Raw genomic sequence first — 20781 nt, forward strand, 5'->3', positions numbered from 1 at the left:
CAGTGGCCTCCCATCCCTTCTTGAATAAAATTCAGGTATTTTTCCATGGCCTGTGTGACTTTACGTATTCTGGGCCCTGCCTTCTCTCTGACCTCCTCTCCTGTTACTCTCTCTCCCTTGCTCACTTATGCTCCACACTGGCCACCTTTCAGTTTGACAGATTAAAATTTGCCTTCTGCCCTACGAATAGGAGAAGGCATTTCTTCTTACAACAAAGTACATTCCTGTATTTCTGACAGGTTTATATATAAAGTATGAAAGGCAAAATAAAAAAGGAAATAAGGAAAAGTATTTTTACAGGTAACAATTTTTGTTTTCAAAGTTTTGTCCCTGAATTTGGTTGGAAAGGAGCCCTACATTCTTTTCTTTGACCAGTTATTTTCTTGGTTATCCCTACTAGATTTTTGAGATGCTTAGCCAAGAACAATAAATCATCTTCAGGAAACAGTCATTACTTTTTTTGTGGGGGCAGTGGGGGTGATCCACCTTTGGCCATCCAGCGAAGAGAATGTGATTTTTTTTTTTCAGACAGGGTCTCTCTCTGTCATCCAGGCTGGAGTACAGTGGCACCATCATAGATCACTGCAGCCTCAAACTCCTGGGCTCAAGTGATCCTCCTGCCTCAGCCTCCCAAGTAGCTAGGACTACAGGCGCCTGAATATTGTTTTTCTTTTTTGTAGAGATGCGGTCTCTCACTGTGTTGCCTAGGCTGGTCTTAAACTCCTGGCCTCAAGTGATCCTCCTGTCTCGGCCTCCCAAAGTGCCGGGATTACAGGTGTGAGCCACTGCTCCCAGCCAAGAATGTGAATTTTAAGGCAGCGTGTTGTATTTCAGGAGGTTCCAGACAGAGCACAATGAACAATGTTAAACTTCAGCCAATTTTTATATATCATTTATTATAAAAGAAAGTTCCTCTGGTTTTAGATTGAAAGGAAACTTAGATTTCATCTAGTTTAGCTTTTTAAATTTACAGATAAGGAAATTAAGGCATAAAGAGAAAACACATCCTATGGAATAGTCTTTCACCCTTTGAAATATTTACATTTTATGAAACCCTTAGCCAAAGAATTATTATCGCATTTTACAGATTAGAAAAGTGAAAATCAGCTCTTATCAAAAAAGTGCTCAGATGTAAAACCAAGTGTTTAAAACATTTTTTCCTGAGGGTAGAACATTCTCATCCAGGTTCTTTCCCTCTAAGGAACAGTAATGACTGGCACACAGCCTTCTTAGTAGGGCAGATGGCCAGGGGCACATTCAGTTTGGTACAGTTTAGCCACATCAGATGCATCCAGGCCAGCTCTGGTGGTACTGGGGTAGTCAGTACTAGAATTACCTCTGTGCACTCATGAGAATGGTTGTAGATTGGATTTTAAGGGCACATACTTTCTTTTCATTCTTTTGTTCATGCTCTTTTGCTTCTCTTGGAGCATCTAACTCAAGTTAGTATTCTTTGGTTATATTTTGTGTTCTCATGTTCATTTTTAATACTTTAATTAAAAATATTTCACTTAGTATCTTTCTGAGAATTAGGAGAAATCCATTGGCCGTTTTGGAGTACATTTTCTTCTTTTGTTTTCAGTTGTGGCAAGGTAGTAAAGAAGACGAGAAGAAAAATAAATGTTAGATTTCTTCTTTGTCTAATTAGGCTCAAAAAAAAAGAAAACTGGATATCAGAGAAGCTATTTGCTTAAGGTCACATAGCAGGTGAGAGGTTCAGCTGGGAATGGAACACAGATTTGGCATTAAATCTTACACCGCTTTCCTTATACTATTTGCCTCTCAGAGGAGTTGTAAGCTATTAGAAAAGCAAATTCACATTATTAATCCCTACTGTATATAGATTTTAAAGGTTATAGTTTTTATTATAAAAATCTTCAAGTTTCTTTGTGAAGTGTTTTTAAATTGCTTGAGTTCTTAATATATTTTATAATGTGCATGTGATGTATTTTACAATGTGTTATTTTATAATCAGAAAAAGATCAACATAATAAAAATATAAGTGATGTATACATTATAGAGATAATTTGAGAATTAGAAGGGGGAAAAAGTTGTGAGGACTGTTGCCCCTCACAGCAATTGTTAACATTCCAGTTATATTTATATCTGGTCTATCTTTATTATCTTTCTTTCTCTATACCTGTGCTTCAGGTATATACTGTCTTAAAGCAATATAAAAAGTAATGAGTATTTAAGAACTGGTGAGTTTTATTCTTATACTTGCTTTCATTTTTACTCTTGAGATAGAATTTTTACTATGTAGGGTTATTTTTTACTCATTGACTTCTCTCATTTCAGGGTATGGCATAAAACAAATAGAAATAAAAAACTCTTCTGGAAAAAACATGAACTATTCTAATAATAAGTGGTTCAAGGGAGTGAAATTATATTGTGATATAATTTATAGTCACAAAGGCTTGGAGTCTTAGCTAGAATAGTAAAAAAACCCCAAATAATAAGCATGTAGACCCAGTAGCATTGTAGGAGCAAAGTATTAGAAGTATGTGTATATTGTCATTGTTTAAAAGGGTAGTGACATGACCTTTTCTTGTCACATCAGTCATACATAAAGGACTTATTATTGAAATGCATCTTACCCCAAACATCCAAATTTTGTTATGGAACTGTTACCTTTTTTTCAGTATTTTTATATTAAAGTTTAATACTTTATGAGAACTTTTTCTCTTAAATTCTTTCCATTGAACATTTTTAATAGGGGGAGAGCAGGTAGACAGATTTTGCACATAATGCAAGTTTTAACTTTTCCAATATGCAGAACAATTTAATGTTTAAAATTATTTTTAGAGCTAAAATCCACAATTTCCTAGCATATCTATTTCAACTATTTTTATTGTCACAAAGATACATAGGTAAAGAGGGATTAGGTTATAAGAAGATCTGGAAGGAAAACAGTACCTAAAGAGTCTATCACTGTATGAATATATACTACTTTGTTATATATGTGAAAAATGTCACTAATGCTATGAGCCATTAAAAAATTACATGATGTAAAGTGATGATATTTACATGCAAGTTAGATTTAAATCAAAGTTAAGTACTTATATAATAAACTTTTGAAGTTGTCTTTCCCAATAAGTTCATAATGTTTTAGAAAATTCTACTATAATCACTTAAGAATTGAGATTTGTGTATATTAATAACATTTTCATTCTTTTGGTTTTTCAAATCTTGCTCCAGTTGTAAGACCATTTTATTTCACAGCCTCATTCTCTTCTCTCTCCCTTTTTTGTAAATACTTCTACTACTAAGGAAAAGAAATCAAATAAGACTGTTTATGAATAATTTTAGTATTGAATTGTATTTAGCATATTTTGTAAAATTCCATCATCTTCCTAGATTTGTATGTAGAGTTTACTCATTTATGTAATAGTAGTTCTAAGTATCCCTTTGAATCTTCATAGCCCCATAAAGAAGGAATGTAAATTATAGCGTACTTCCTCATGTCCTATTTTCAGATGTTATGCTGCTTCAGTGTCTGTAGAACATCCTTATGAATAGAGTACCAAGTATTACTACAGAACACATAACTCTGCTTGCTTCCTTCCTTTTCATTTTCTTTATTGTTTTTTATTTTTATTTTGAATTTTTAAACATAGAAACCTATGGAGAATAATATAACAAATACCTACGTACTCACCCAGAATTAATAAAGATTAACATTTTGGAATTTTGATTCCTAGTTGTACATATGGGTATGTGTATATAGTTAAGTATTTGAAATAGAAGATTTCAAATAAAGTTAGAATCCTTTTTGTTTTCCTCCCTAGTCTTGTTTTTCTCCCTCTCCACAGATAAGCAGAGCATAAAATTCTCCTATACTCTCTCAGTCCACACGTTAATTTTTAATACATGTGTATGTATCCATTTGGTTAGTGTATTATGTATCCATTTACTTAGTATTTCTTAGTGTGGTTTTTAAAATTTTATGAAGTAAGTATTCTCCTTCTGTATGTATCATTCTGCAATTTGCTTTTTCAGCCAATGTTGCTTTTAAGATTTAAGCATGTTCATGCATAAAGGGGTTAGTTCACTTATGAAAATGCCACAATTTATCTATTCTTCTATAAATAGGTATTTTGATTGTTTTTATTTTTTCTGTTCACATAGTTGGCCTGCTTTTGGTATGTAGTTAAATCAACCAACAAAGGCTTATTGTGATGTTAATCCTGTACCCAGCCTTTTCCTAAGGAGTTTACAGTGTAGTAGGGGACATAGTTCATAGACATGGCCAGTGTAGAAGTAAGATGGAATAGAAAAGACCTCTATCCAATCCCTGTTACTTTTTCTTTTTCTTATGGTCTTTTTGTTGCAGGAATGATTTTTGAAAGTTACTGTGCTTTTGAAAGCTACTATGCTTTTCATGTTCTTTAACTTTTTAAAATAATTTGCTTCTTTTAGGTGCTTGTTTAAACTGCCAGGAAAATAGCAAAGGAAATCACTGTGAGAAATGTAAAGAAGGATTTTATCAGAGTCCTGATGCCACTAAAGACTGTCTTCGCTGTCCTTGTTCAGCAGTGACTTCTACAGGCAGTTGCAGCATAAGTAAGACCTTTTTCTAATTCTTCATTTTAGAGGAAAAAAAATCAGCATATCAGTTATCAATAGGTATAAATTGAATTGATGAATAAAGTTCTGGATGCTATAGGTGAAAAGAAGTTATAAAACCAGCAAAAGTTGTCCCTTCTAGGTATTCACACCCTAATCCAAATACATATGTGAAATAAGACTTAAAATGTCTAAAAAGCAGTATAATGAGTTAATATACAGGGACTTCAAGACTGAGCAACTTTTACCTTGCTATTTCAAGGTAACATTTACTAATTATTAAATAGTTCTTCCTAGGTACTTAATAATGTTGACTAACTATGTCTATATGGTAATCTTACAAATATGGTTCACTTTCATTTATTCCTGATATATTAGTGATCTATTGCTGTATAACCTACTATCGTAAAGTTTAGTGGCTTAACACAACAATCACGTACTATTTCACATAATTTCTGTTAGGAATTTGGGAACACCTTAGCTGGATAGTTCTGGTTTGGATTCTTATCTCCTTCCTCGTCTTTTAAATAACAGCTTTATTGAGATATAATTCACATGCCAGATAATTTATTTAAAATGTAAAATTCAGGCTGGGTGAGATGGCTCAAGCCTGTAATCCTAGCACTTTGGGAGGCTGAAGCAGGAAAATAACTTGAGGTCAGAAGTTCGAGACCAGCCTGAGCAAGTGTGAGACCCCCTCTCTACAAAAATTAGCTGGGTGTGGTGGCATGTACCTGCAGTCCCAGCTACTCAGGAAGCTGAGGCAGGAGGATCACTTGAGCCCAGGAGTTGGAGGTTGTAGTGAGCTGTGACGACACCACTGCACTGTAGCCTCGGCAACAGAGCAAGACCCTGTCTCAACAAAAATATATAAATAAAAAATAAAATGTAAAATTCAGTGTTTTACATTCACAATGTTGTACAGCCATCATTGCAATCAATTCTAGAACATTTTCATCACCCCACCACCAAAAAAACTAAAAAATAATCCCATAACCATTAGCAGTCACTCCCTTTTCCTCCAGCCTTAGGCAACCAATAAGCTACTTTTTCTCTATGGATTTGCCTATTCTGAACATTTCATATAGAGGGAATCATACAATATATGGCCTTTTGTGTCTGGCTTCATTCATTTAACATAATATTTTCAGGTTCATCCATGTTGTAACATCTATCAATATTTCATTCTCTCTAATGCAAATAATATTTTGTTGTATGAATACACCATATTTTATTTATCCATTCATCAATTGATGGGCATTTGAGTTGTTTCCACTTTTTGACTATTATGAGTAATGCTGCTGTGACATTTGTGTACATATGTTTTCACTTGGGTATGTACCTACGAGTGGAATGGCTGGGTCATATAGTAGCTCTGTGAGAGCGCCGAACCCTAACCACTAGACCACCAGGGAACTTTATAGTAGCTCTATGTTTAACCTTTTTAGTTAAATTAGGAGGAGCACTATCCAAGGTCAGGAATATGAAAAGATTACGTATTCACATCTAAATCTATATCCACAATATCAGAATTCTGTAGTGGATTTCTTATTTTTATAAGCATATTGATACATTGTTAGTATCAAAGAATTTAAGATTTTAGAATTTTACAGGAATTCTAAATAAGAACTTATATTAGTCCTTGGCACATCTAGAGTAACTTTCCTTTTGAACATAGGACCTGGCTTTTGGTAGTTGCTTTGTAAGTGATTGTTGAATAACTGAATGAATTCACTTTCATATGATAAATTTAAAATTTAGAAGGCTTCTCTATAGAAAGATGATGCCTAACAAAAGCAAAATATTGCAAATCCTTTCTTCTTGTCTGCCTTTTCCAAGGACTGTAAGTTTCATAAGGGCAAAGATCATGTCTATATTTTTAACCATTTCATCCTCATTCCCAGCATATGGTTAATGCTGATAATCCACGTTCAGTTGTAGAACGGGAGATAACCATAACTCTGGGTAGAGAGCAGTCAGACATACAGAATTAGAGTCATGAGAGTTTAAGGGAGGGAGGATAATTTCCTAGTGGGAGGTATAGAAAAGTCTTCATGGAACAGATTTCATTTGAACTGGGCCTTGAAGAATGATTTGGCTATCCAGAAATGTACCCCTGTAGAGGTGAATGGGAAATCAAAACCAAAGACTGAGCAGGGATCTGACCAGTCCAATTTGGCACTCATGAATACATTTGAAAACATATATTGGTCCGGCATGGTGGCTCATGCCTGTAATCCTAGCACTCTGGGATTGTCTGAGCTCAGGAGTTCAAGACCAGCCTGAGCAAGAGTATGATGACCCTGTCTCTACTAAAAATAGAAAAATTAGCCAGGTGTCAGTGTCGTGTACCTGTAGTCCCAGCTACTCGGAAGGCTGAGGCAGGAGGATCACTTGATCCCAGGAGTTGGAGGTTGCAGTGAGCTATGATGACACCACTGCACTCTACCTGGGGTGAAAGAGCAAGTCTCTGAAAAAACAAAACAAAAACCAAAACATATTGAGTTCACACTGCAGGCTAGGGGTAGGAAGTACCCAGCCAATTTCAATAATTTGATGCTCTCAGATGCAAATAATTGCAGTGCAATATCATGGGTCTATGTATAGTGGATGCACCACGTGGGAACAGTTACTCTACCTGGAGTGGGGGGAATGTCAGCCATGGCAGCAGAGAGGATGTGATATAAAAGCTGAGTCTTGTGATAAGAGTCAGTATTTAGCAGGTAGACAGGAGAAGGAAGAACATTTCAGATAAAGAGATCAATATGAACAAAGGTACAAAAATGTTAAAACAGCTAATTTGATCAAGGAACTACTTAGGAATGGCAGAAACAAAGTATATAAGGGAGAAGGAGTGAAACAGGAGGCAGAACCTTTGCATGTTATGTCTTGAGGTCCAACTGGTTTAAACAAGACAGACATGAAAGACTTTTACAAACCTTAATTTCAGTCCTTTGATATATTTCATCAGGAATTTTTTCGTATTAGTTATTGTTGCTATAGTTGTTGATGTGCAAAAATGTTGTAAAGTATGGTACCACTGTGAGCTGTAAGTTCCATGATAACAAGGAGTATATACCTTTTTGTTGAGTATTTTTTCCTGCATATCATTATTTGCATGGGTTATGAATTCATTCAACTGCCACCTTTTATTGTTTAACACAACCTTAGTCTTTCTGGTTTAATTCCATTATTTGAAATATGGAAAACTGAGGCCCAGAGTTTAGTAACTTATTTGAGAATGCACTAACTGGGATTGTAAGTGGTAAGTTAAAATTCTTTATCAATTGCATGACTCTGGGAATGTACTAAAAACCACTGAGTTGTACACTTTAAATGGTTGAATTGTATGGTATGTGGATTATATCTCAAGTAAAGCCATTTTAAAAAGCAATAGTAAAATAAACAAACGGGATTCATTTTTCATAAAGAACATCAGAGATGTGATTGATTGCCACAAGTTCTATGACCACTGTAAAGTACTCCTGCTATAATAAAATAAGTCTACGTTCAGATAACAGGATGATCCTATTAGTATAATTATTAATAGTAAATTCTAAGAAAGGAGCTAATCCATTTAGCAGATAAATAAAATTATGGTTCATTGATTATTAAAAATTGTTTATTAAACATAACTGAGAATCATGAATTAAATCTTATGAAGAATTAAAAAAAGCAGCAGATAGGTATGAGTTGGTATGTTCCCACTGCCTAAGGTAAAATTATTCAGTTAGTACACATGTACTGAACACATACTGTATGTCAGGTACTATGCCAAACATTGGAGATAAAGACAGAAAAATTTTGAGTAGCTCATAGTTTAATGGGAGAGACAGACGAGTAATCAGATAATTATAATTTAGAATGACATACGTTACAGATAAGCATAGACTAACCCTATCCCAAACTGAGGGAATCAAGGAACTTTTGTGCTTTTGAGAAGAGATGATACTTGAGTTAATTCCTATACATTGAATTTGCAAGGTGAAGTGAGGTTAGGGAGGCAAGAGGACGCCCCATGCAGAGGAAGTAGTATGTACAAAAGCTCAGAAAGGAGAAAGCAGGCAGTATTTGGGAGTACTCTTAAGCCATTTAATGTGCCTGAACCTTAGGGAGTGATAGAGTATGAAGTGAAGAGAGAAGAATTGAGAGTAGTCATCAGGGGTCAGATTATGAAGGATATGGAAATTCTATTATGTTTTCACTTAATCCTGAAGAAGTTAGGATTGAAGAGCTTTCTCTAGAGAAGTAACATGTTCAGATTTACTTTGAAGTTCAAAGTGAATGTAGGGGTGCATTGTTGTAAAGAGATCCATTAGGAAGTAGCTATGGTAATCTAGGTAAGAAATCATGACAGCTTAAACTAAGATGTTTGTGGATCCAGGTGTGCAGGCTGTTAGTATATATTTTGGAATTTAGGGCAGAAGTAGGGTCTAGAGATACATACCTTGGAATTGTTGACCATATCAGTGGATGAGGTCACCCATGAAGAATGAGCAGAGTGAGAAGAAAAGGAAACCAAGAATAGAAGTCTGGGGAGTATCAACATTTCAGTAGGGGAGGGATGGAGGAAATTTTTGTTAAAGCTATATTTTATTCAGTCTGGCATGTCTGAGAAGAAAGGAATAAAAAAATATGAGAGTGCCAACCTATCATAATTATTCAAACTCCTTTTGTAAGCATCTTTCTTTTGCTTTCTGAATAGGTTTTCTGGATGGCCCCATCATTCCTACAATAAGCTGGAAAATTGTTATTAGGTATAGATTATTAGTTTGATTCCATATGTCTCTTAAGATTGAGAGAAGATAGTAAGAAGGGCTTATAAATCTTTTTAAGGACTGGTAGCTGTTTTGTATTTTTAATTGTAGCTTGAGACTGTACTAAACTATTTTGGTGCTCTCTCTTTTAGAATCGGATAAATTGGAACCTGAATGTGACCAGTGTAAAGATGGTTACATAGGCCAGAACTGCAATACATGTCAAAATGGCTATTACAATTTTGACAGCATCTGTAGAAAGTGCCAATGTCATGGCCACGTGGACCCAGATAAAACTCCAAAGATTTGCAAGCCCGAGAGTGGTGAATGCATCAACTGCCTCCATAACACCACTGGGTTTTCGTGTGAAAACTGCCTAGAAGGTTATGTTCAAGACCTCGAGGGAAATTGCATCAAGAAAGGTAAAACTTCACCTAAGGTTGTAAATTTAATATCTAAGCCTAGCAATGAAAATTTCAGGACAGCTACCTTTAGCTTTATAAAACCTTCCAATCCTACCAGAGGAGTTTCTGGAAATAGATTTTGATAGATATTTGCCTAAAGAGGCTTCTTTCCATTTCTGCTGCTCTCCTGACACTCCAAAGTCAACTCCAGAAATTTGAGGACCAAGACAAAGTCATTGCGACAGTGAGATAAAGTGTTCTCACATTTTCTCCTCATCTACTTTTATTTTTATGTTAATAATTAGAGTCTTATCATTTCTTTTATTCTTTGATTCCTTTATTCTCATCACCTCCAGTGATCATCAAAGGTTTTTTCAAGTAGGGACCTATAATGTGATAGAAGTTCCTGCTGAGAAACTAGAGTTCATTCTAACTTCTATCGTAACTTTGGGCCTAAGTTTCCCCACGTATTATGGAAGAAATAGCAATAATATTCCTTTTGATTTTTAAAAGAAAAAGTTATTCATGTGGAAAAATATGTTCTTACAGGGAAGTTCAGTAAAGATTAGGAAAAAATTAATGATTATAAATTCAGGATGAGTTAGAGATATTGAGGGCATTTTAGGTCACAGAGAGATGAGACCATGCTGTTCTACAAACCACTCTTTGATATTCTAACAGATGTTGAATACAAGGCTGATGAACTGTTGGTCTGTGGCAACTGTCATCTTTCTGCCATTTTCTTGATATCCTTATGCTATCGTGATCAAGTCTAAAAGACCCAAATTGAACTCTGTCACTAGCTAGAGATCTTTCCCATTGGGGAGGCATACTTTGTCCATACTAAGCTGAAAGTATGATTTTTCTTATTAAGTATTAGGTAGTACATATAAATTTTGCCTCTTGGTAGGATAAATTGATGTGGCTGACTGTGGTAATTATAATTATAATATTATAATAGTAATAGTAACCATTTTATTGAGTACCTACTATGTGCCAAGCACTGTAAGCATTAAATGTGATAATGCTGCATTGTACATTATCCCATTTAATCCTTTCCAAGAACTCTGCAAAGTTGATATTATTATTCCCGTTTTACACATGAGGAACCTGAGCTTTAAAAAAAGTGACTTATCTACAGCCACATAGCTCTATTTGATTTCAAACCCTTTGGTCATTCCGCTGAGCTATGCTGCCATTAGAAGTACAAAGGATAGCACTTTAACTATAAAATAGCTATAATCTACACAAAGGAAGAATTACTACACATGGAATTAAGGGAGGCTATTTTCTTTCTTGGCTGACATTGACCCTGAACAATTTAAATTGTACTCTTCTGATGTAACTAGAGATACAGTTTTTCCTCTCCTTTGAGGAGAATTTTACCTTTATGAAATACCATCAGGCATGTTGGACTTATTTTAGTTCAAATGATTACCATCTATCCCTGTCACTTTTAACCACATGATTTAGAACGCAGTAGTGACATATTTACTGCATTTGCAGGAATTTATATGACTCTGAGAGTAAAGAAGGATAGAAAATTCCAACACTGGAATTTTCCCAAAGGTTTTATTTATTTATTTATTTATTTATTTTTGAGATAGAGTCTCGCTTTGTTGCCTGGGCTAGAGTGAGTGCCATGGCGTCAGCCTTGCTCACAGCAACCTCAAACTCCTGGGCTTAAGCGATCCTACTGCCTCAGCCTCCCGAGCAGCTGGGACTACAGGCATGTGCCACCATGCCCGGCTAATTTTTTTTTCTATATATATTTTAGTTGGCCAGATAATTTCTTTCTATTTTTAGTAGAGACAGGGTCTCGTTCTTGCTGGTCTCGAACTCCTGACCTCGAGCGATCCACCTGCCTCGGCCTCCCAGAGTGCTAGGATTACAGGTGTGAGCACCACGCCTGGCCCTTCCCAAAGGTTTTAGTACAGATATTATACATATTAGAGAACAGCCACAGATGTAATAATCTGGCTTTCTAGACCCTGATTCTTATCACTGTATTTCCTTTAAAATTATTTTTAACTTGCATTACCTTAAAGGAGACTATCATGTGAACATCTCACATCAACCTCCACTCCCATGTGTATTTCTTTTATTGTTTCTCAAAACTAGATAATTTTGTCTTTTACATTTCATTCTCTGTTTTTATTTTCAGAAGTTATTGTTCCAACACCCGAAGGTTCTACCATTTTGGTTTCCAATGCCTCTTTGACCACATCAATGCCCATCCCTATTATAAATAGTACATTTTCCCCCACAACCCTGCAGACTATCTTAAGCACTTCTGAAAACAGCACTTCAGCTTTAGCTGATGTATCATGGACCCAGTTTAACATCATCATTTTGACAGTCATCATCATTGTGGTGGTGCTGCTAATGGGATTTGTAGGGGCTGTATATATGTACCGTGAGTATCAAAACCGGAAACTCAATGCCCCCTTTTGGACCATCGAGCTGAAAGAAGACAATATCAGTTTCAGCAGCTACCATGACAGCATTCCCAATGCAGATGTGTCGGGATTGTTGGAAGATGATGGCAATGAAGTGGCTCCCAATGGGCAACTGACCCTGACAACACCCATACATAACTACAAAGCCTAAGGAGCTGGAACTATTCTCCTGGATTGTTAAACCACAGTGCTTACTAAGACAGCACCAGCTCCTGGGCCAGACAAAACCTGGGTAGAGTTTGCTGAGACAACAAAGGCAAATAGTGCACCAGAAATTTTCAGGTACAAATTTGTAACGCGCTTAGCCTATCTATTGCTCTTAGTTTTCCCATGAAGATCTGAAGCATTCATTGTCGTTAAGGACTTGAAGTAAAGTATATTTTTGTACCAAACCACATAGGAATAAGGAAAGGCTGAACCCCATAGTGCAGCCCAAATCCACTTTGACCTCCAGATAGACTCCTGGGGAAGTGTTCACCAAACCAATGGTAACAACATGATGGAGGGAAAGGACTGCTGGAAGACTTCATCTCCATTCCTGAAATACCTTTTTTTAAAAGGAGGGTCAGGAATTGTATACATTTTACTGTACTAAAAGACATCATTGAGGAAAAGCTGGGGTCTAGGCTGTATTACAATAAGCAGTCTTGATTGTTTGTAGAATAGGGGTAGAAAAGTCCCAGGAAGATCTTCAGAGGGGCTTGATTTTTCCTCCCAGGATTCTTGCTCAGTGATGAGATTAAAGCACAGGATAAGCTTCTAATGGTAGAGGAAGGCAGCACTGGGAGCAGGAAGCTGATGGTCCTCCTCAGGGTCTCAGTGTAAATGATAAATTGTCTAAAAAGAAAGAATATTCCTGCCTCTGGAGAAATAAGGTGTACATAGTTAATGTAGCATATCTGGTCAACATTGTATCTATTTGTAAAAAAAATCATGTCATATTTTATCATCTGGAATTTATTTGTACAGCAGTTAATGGAGTTGTAAAAAGAAAATATGGGGGTTGATTAAAATACTGTAAAATAGTTGGCAATATTGCTAGAGCTGGGACTCTGGTGAGCATCAGTCATTTTTAGTCCCTCTTTGGACACTGTTAAAATTTATAAGAGGTTGAATGTTTGTAATCTTTCTTTCCTTTCTCAATCTAAAAGTAGAGTTATATGCTCTTTGACTTACCATAGATTGAAGCAATAGATTTTGAAGTCAATAATTGTTAAGCTGGGACACAGGCTGAATTCTCCACAATACTCATCTAATTAGACACTATCCATGCTATATAGATTTACATTAGTATAAAACATACCCTCATTAAAATTTTTTTTTTCCTGAATGTAAAAGATAGTCTTCCAAAGGATAGGAATATTTTAGTTCCAAAAGAAAAGCCATCCTCATTCACTTGGAATCTCTAGTTTTTGTGCCTGTGAAATATTGATATCCCTCCATAAAAAAAAACCTACATTTGAACATAACCTGTCATTCACTGCCGTGAGGTATGTGCCATCTCCCTGCAGTGCTATAGTTCTCCCATCTCCTTGTCTAGTTAGAGGTTAGCTCTGTTGTTGGGTGTGTTTAGTTAGTCCTTGCTTTTAGATGCAGTTTTTTTCCTAGAGGCCAACTACTGTTGCTCTCATTTATTATCATATTAACAGACTGTGGATTAAACAAGCCAGAAAAAGTGGTCAGAAGTCAAATATAGATACTTATTAGGAGGAACAGCAAACTGTGAAGTGGTTAGAAAAAAGCGAAGACTTCCTATTAGATTAGATTTAGGAAATCCAATTTGACCCCTTTGCCTAACTTCCCTAGAGAAAAACCTAGAATTTGGTCTTCCCTTTACAGGAGACCCCTAAGTTGTTCTCAGGGTTTGGAGATGATGTTCTCAAGGATGTACAGGCAAATAATCTATTTCTGGTAACCTGAGGGTGCTCTGTTTATTTGGCCATTGCTCTTAAGAGTAGAGGTTACATTACATTATATTAAAATTATTTAATATTTCTTTAACCTTGTGTAGTTTGCAAAGCACTTTTTCAAATGTATGTCCTTTGATAGCCCCCTGAGGAAGTAATTGTTCTCCGCTTTTTATAGATGAGGAAACTGAGGCAGAGGGGCTAATTGTCTTGTTCAAGGCTACACAATGTATGTCCTTATTAGGCTTGGAATCAGGATGTCTAACTCTAAAGCACATGTTCTTTCGACTATATACTAATGCAGAAATTGCCTAGCCATGGACACAAGAAGGCTGGGAGGAAGAGTCCCACTGTGGATGTTCCTAATTTTTTTAAGTACCAGGTGCAGTCCGGGGCCATACGCTATGAAGGACTTAGTGGAAAGAACACAGGAAGATTGCCATCTGAAGCCAGTATTAGTGATAAGCAAACAAAACTGCCAGTCTGTGCGTCATTAAAGTGAACTAATCTCTCCAAGCAGGAAAGGAAAACTGGCTTTCCCCAGCAGTTGCTGCATATGTGGGTACAGACCGTGCACAATTCTAAGGAACTGGGCAAAGTGGCATACCTGCCTTCCTCCCACATACCCCTCCCCTCAGGAAAAAGAAAAGGCCAGGATTGAGGATAGTGAGAAATAAACATTTGTTAAACAGAAGTTAACCCAATAGAAGAAGGAATGTCTGTTGGAGCTTAAGAGCCAAAGCCAAATAGTGAGGATTCTGGCCATGGAGGAACTCCTTAAAATAGACCTTAAAAGGTATTGCAAAAATTGAATCACAAAAAATATTTACCTGTAAATACTTTTTAACAGCTCCTAGGTCATGTTCTTAATTTTTCCTAATGAAAAAAAGTCTTAAAATTTGTTTTAAATAATATCCTTTAGTGTCACCAGCTTTTTGCTGGTGGAAATAATTTTGCTTTAAAATATAAATCAATCATGAAGTGATCTACCACTGAAATCAGACTAGAAAACTAGCATGGAATGTGCTGCACAATATTCATTCCTGCAAAGGCGTGACTGCCAGGCACTGTGGCATCCAGCAGCAGGGATATTGGAAGAACTTTTGTCTAAAGATTAGAAATGTGTTATTTTTAAAGAAGATAAGACTGATGTGAATCTTATTGAATAATGACAGATACTGCTATTAGGTGATGCTTTTATCTTCATTAATTCATTTTAGTAAGCCCTTATGCATTTCTTATAGTTAGCTGCCCCGAGGTAGTGTTAAGTATGTCTTTGTCCGCCCTTACTTCCTCCACCTCCCTTCCTCTACCCTCTATTTCTTGGGACTCTCTTATTAATGGAATTTCTCTGGTTATAGAGAAAAAATGATAATAAAAAACTAAACCTCATTTATACTAAGGTCCTATGGACCTAAAGCATTATTCTTCCCAGGGATACCTAGATTTTATGAGAGGAGAACAGAAAATAGACGTGGGATGGGAGGAGAGAGAATATTTTGGACAAGATTTGTATAAGCCTCAAATTATATTGCAATTCTCCAGCCCCGTTATTCCTAGGAAAATTGACCATTAAAGCAATACTCACTGACCTACTAGTTCTCATTTTGGTCAGCTGAGTGCCTTTAGGATATTTAGTCCTTGTGCTCTTTTGGAAGCAGCCAAAGCAACAGTATTTCCTCTTGACAGCTTCAATTGGAACTGAGTTATTAGATCATTCACCTTAGTCCTGTATTTTTTGAAGGACACCTGATGAACATAACACCACTTATAATGAACATCCTTCATACTTATACTGTAGGGTATGTGAATAGGAGGTGAATTTCCACATATCAAGGAAAGCTCCCGCAAAGAGTTCAAAAAAGTGAAAAAACAAACAAACAAACAAACAAACAAAACAACCCCATGTAATCTGTTAGAGCAAGGAAAGCATTTTTGGCCTCATCCATGAAGAACCTTTGATCTGTTGTGATCTTCTTGATAGTAAGGAGTTTGCAGCTAAAATGAGTTTGATGTGTACGGGGACGGGGGAGTAAAGGAAGATTAATGAAGTTTTCTCTTTAACCCTGAGCCAGAGACTATATGCCAAGGGGAAAAGCAGGAAGTATGCACTGATCCATCTGAAGAAGTCAAATAATATCAAATGGACTAAATGTTATGGATCATTAAAATGTCAGTGGTTGAATGATGCTTTTTCAAAGGCAATCGGAAATCTTTCTTGTTACTTAAGCATACGCAATAGCTGCAGCAGCAGCCCTAGAATGTGAGCCCAGGGCTTCAGATCTAAGTTAGTCCAAAAGCTAAATGATTTAAAGTCAAATGTAAATGTTAGGAACAAGCACTCTGTAATACATTAAATCAGCCCAAGCAATTAGGAAATGTTTCTGAAACATTAAACCTGTATTTATATCACTAAAATTCTAACATAAATTTTAAAAATGTGTCTCATACATATGCTGTACTAGGCTTCATAATACATTTCTAAATTTGTGTATGATTTGAATATATGAAAGAATTTATACAAGAGTGTTATTTAAAATTATTAAAAAATAAATGTATATAATTTGTACCTATTGTAGATTTGTTCTTTTACTTTTTTTATGTGGTCAGAGTTGTTAGATGTGTTTAAATATATGCCAAGGATCATTTCTTTTCAACTCCCTTCATGAAAATCTTTGAAACATTCATTTATTGACCATGGTATTTTGTTTAATTTCATTTAAAAATGTTTTCTGCTTGGGGGGAAAAACACATAAAGATTCCCCCTTTAAGAAAACAAAACATGAGAAGAAAGCATATTAACATATATTCTTGTTTGTGCTTTTGCCTATTCCCTGTGAGATCCATTGGGATTTCCATAAAAATTTTATAGAGAAAACTCGCTCACTTTGGATTTCTTTTTCGCACATGTAAACTACTTCTTTAATAGAAATCGGAAGGGAAACCATATTCTATGTGTTTGTTAGATAACTTGTAACGAGAGTACATCTTTTTATTATTTTAAGGAACCCTTGAAGATTCTCTATTTTGACAAAGCTAAGTGATCTTTGATGGGATGGCATCTTAAGAGATCCCCAAATAAAAAAAGTTAGTCATCTCTTTGTGCTAAGAGCTTTATGAACTTAAACTGGTTTATTCAGCTTCAGTTGGTTGATATTTAAATTTTAAAACCCTGTTTTTTCTTTCTTACCACACACGAAAACAGGTTTGATTACTTTATAATCACACCTTATATGTTTATAAATGTGGTTCTATGATGTATATGAATTGGATGTTATCATAAGGGAACAGAATAAGCATGGCAGAAATCTAACTAAACAAAGTTTCAAGAGAAAGTAAAATATACAAACTTACCACACTGAGGGGAAATATTGTCAAAAACGTTTATAGTATTGTATTCATACTTCTAATGAAAATCTATCAAGTAAAGACATTTACTAGATTGCATTATCAAGACTGGTTGTATTCATTTTCCATAGGAGTATAAGATGCATATGTTTAAAAAAATTCCACAGGCTCCATTATAATTAAATCAGTAACTTCAAAGTATAATAACAATTGTGCTTAGTTATATTTAAAAAGTTAAGGTAAATTAAAAACAACAAAATGTTTTTCATGAGATCACAGGCTGAAAACCAACATTCTAAAGCAATGTTAAAATCATAGTTTTACCTACAAGTTAGTTTTTCAAGGCAATTTTATGAAGAAATTATTGTAGTAATGATTGTACAGGCTTTCAAATACTTCTGGGTGCAAAATGAAAGCCATCAGATGATGTTAAATTTAAAGTGTGTTGCTTGTTTGTATTACTAATCAGTAGGGTTTAAACCTTGTATGTTGAATTGAACACTGCACTTCAGACAGTTGGAGAAAAACAGGCAAAATGTTTTCTTTGTATGTAATAAGAGTAGGTTTGGGTAATAAAGGAAGCATTTGGGAGGAAATTTTCTTTTGTGGTTTCCTTTGTATTGTCAGACCAACTGCTAAAATTGTATATGTCAATACTGTTTTTTTAATCTCTGACCCATGTAAGGAAGAGTCTCTTCCCTTCCCCATGCTTATTGCCTTTCTAATCCAACCATATTTAATCTCATGTATAATTTCCTATATATGCCAGGTTATATAGGCATATATAACCCCTTTGCTGGTATGATTTCCTCTACCTGTAATATCCTTGAGAATGTTTGTTCATTCTTTGCAAACCCTTGGTAAAGGGAAGTTGATCAATCCTTAATTTGTACCTACATTTTGCTTAATGAATACCTTTCTTACTGCACATGTTTTATTATAAAATACTTGCCTGTGTCTTCCCCAGTAGACTTGAAACCAGGAGCATTTATTCTTCTGTCTCTGGTATCTGGCACATTGCTGGTACATTGTGGGTGCTCAATAAATGGTGGTTAAAACAAAAGGTACTTTACAATACAAGAGTTGGTATGTGAACTTACTTGGTGAAGTATTGTAAGAAATCTTATATTCAATGGGAGGACAGTGTTTCTTGTTCAAGAGAGGTGTCAGTATATGAGCTTCAGAAGGTCTGAGAAACCCTTGAAATCGTATGCTGTTTTATCTATGAATGCAATTATGTGTCTTTTTTCTGGAGAGAAGAGCCATCCTTTAATCAGAGGCTCAAAAGGATCCATGATCCCCAAAAGATTAAGAACTACTTAGATGGTTTTTACTTCATGTTTTTCAGCAATAAAAGTTCTCCTACTGAATGTAAATTGGTAAAATTGGTAAATTGGTCTTGATTCAAGAAATTCACTTTTGGGAATCCTTCATAAGAAATGACCTAAAAAGCAGAGACTTCTGCACCAATTTTTTTTTTTTTCAGAGTGATGTCTAAAGTTCCAAAACATAGGGACAAATTCTAGATGTTCAAGAGTAGGGATGTGGTTTAGTTGTTAAGATAACATATAATCACTAAGAAGGATTAGGAAGAATTATTAAAAACAGAATCAGAATTAAGTGAAGAAAAATGAAATAGTTTGAAGATGTGCATGAAATTTCACTCCTAGTGTATAGTTCAGAGAATCTCTTATGTATGTGCACCAGAAGCCACATTCCAGACTTTTCATGGCAGCATTATTTGTTATAACAAAATAATTGGAAACAGTTCAAATGTCTGTCAGTAGAAGAATGGATAGATTGCAGTCTATCCATATACTTCTGGGAGAATTTTATGCAGGAATGGAAAATGAATGAATTACAGCCTTTATGCATCAATGTGGATAAACCACAAATACATAATGTTGAGCAAAAAGAGTCATAGAAACCTATACAATATAATTTCTTTTAAGGGCCAAAAAAATGGGAAATAGGATGATATGTTGTTTAGAAATACATATTTTTGAAGGAAAACTGTAACGAAAGACAAAGGAATGATTAATACAAAAGTAAAGATAACTTTGGAAGGGAAAGAGGGAAGCACAGATGGTTTCAAAGTAATCAGTAATATTCTATTCCTTAAACTATGTGTGGGTATGTGAGATTTCATTGTATTCTTTTCTTGAACTGTGTGTGTGTGTGTGTGTGTGTGTGTGTGTGTGTGTGTGTGTACACACAATGATATATATGTAACATTTCATTGTGAAAACTTTTAATAGGATATGAACTGGTAGATAAAACATAATTTCAACTTTGTTGAAAAAATATGTAAAGAAAATATTTGGAAGAAAACACTATAATTTAGTGATATGTATGCTAAAGAAACAACCAAACAAAACAAACCCATTACATTTTATTTCATAATGGTAAAAGAATAAATTCATCAATCCTAAATGTAACAATCCTAAATGTATATGCACCTCATAACAGCTTCAAAATACACAAAACAAAAACTGATACTAGTGAAAAGAGAAACAGACAAACCACAATTACAATTAATTAGACAAGTAGACAGAAAACAAGTAAATCTACAGAATACATAACACTATCACCAACTTGACCTGATTGACATAGAACACTCAGCCCACAACAGCAGGAGATACTTTCTTTTCAACTGCACAGGAGACATTTACCAAGACAGACCATATACTGACCCATAAAATAAGTCTCAAAAAATTCTAAAATATGAAATCATACAAAATATATTTCCTGACAACAATGGAATTAAATTAGAAATTAGTGCCAGAAATTTATCTGGGGAAATTCTGAAATATTTGAGAACTAAAGTACTTCCAAATAACACACATGTCAAAAAAAAAAATGAAGAAAAATTAGAAAGTATTTTGGACTGAATGAAAATGAAAACACAACATTTCAAAATTATGGGATGCAGCTAAAGCAGTACTTAAAGGAAAACTTAGAGCATCAAATTTTTGTATTAGAAAACAGGAATGGCCGGGTGTGGTGGCTCGCGCTTATAATCCTAGCACTCTGGGAGGCCAAAGTGGGAGTATTGCTTGAAGCCAGGAGTTCAAGACCAGCTTGAGCAAGAGTGAGACCTCATCTCTACTAAAACTAGAAAAAATTAGCCAGGTGTAGTGGCACACACCTGTAGTCGGGAGGCTGAGGCAGAAGAATCACTTGAGCCTAGGAGTTTGAGGTTGTAGTGAGCTATGACAACGCCACTGTACTCTAGCTGGGGCAACAGAGTGAGACTCTCACACACACACAAAAAAAGGAAAGATCTCAAATTAATGACCTAAGGGTCTATCTTAAACTAGAAAAGGAAGAGCAAAATATA

General features: G+C 35.3%; 1 protein-coding gene across 1 annotated transcript in view; it reads left to right on the forward strand.

Annotated features, from left to right (window-relative positions):
* Nucleotides 1-16665, forward strand: part of MEGF9 (multiple EGF like domains 9) — a 92857-nt gene extending 76192 nt beyond the window's left edge. The window contains exons 4-6 of the mRNA XM_045562251.1: nucleotides 4420-4563; nucleotides 9476-9745; nucleotides 11892-16665. Of these exons, the coding sequence (XP_045418207.1) occupies nucleotides 4420-4563; nucleotides 9476-9745; nucleotides 11892-12337 (860 nt within the window). The 3' untranslated portion in view covers nucleotides 12338-16665. The remainder of the gene's footprint in view (nucleotides 1-4419; nucleotides 4564-9475; nucleotides 9746-11891) is intronic.
* The last annotated feature ends 4116 nt before the right edge of the window (nucleotides 16666-20781 follow it).

The sequence above is a fragment of the Lemur catta genome, chromosome 10 (genome assembly GCF_020740605.2).
Source record: "Lemur catta isolate mLemCat1 chromosome 10, mLemCat1.pri, whole genome shotgun sequence".
Taxonomy (NCBI): domain Eukaryota; kingdom Metazoa; phylum Chordata; class Mammalia; order Primates; family Lemuridae; genus Lemur; species Lemur catta.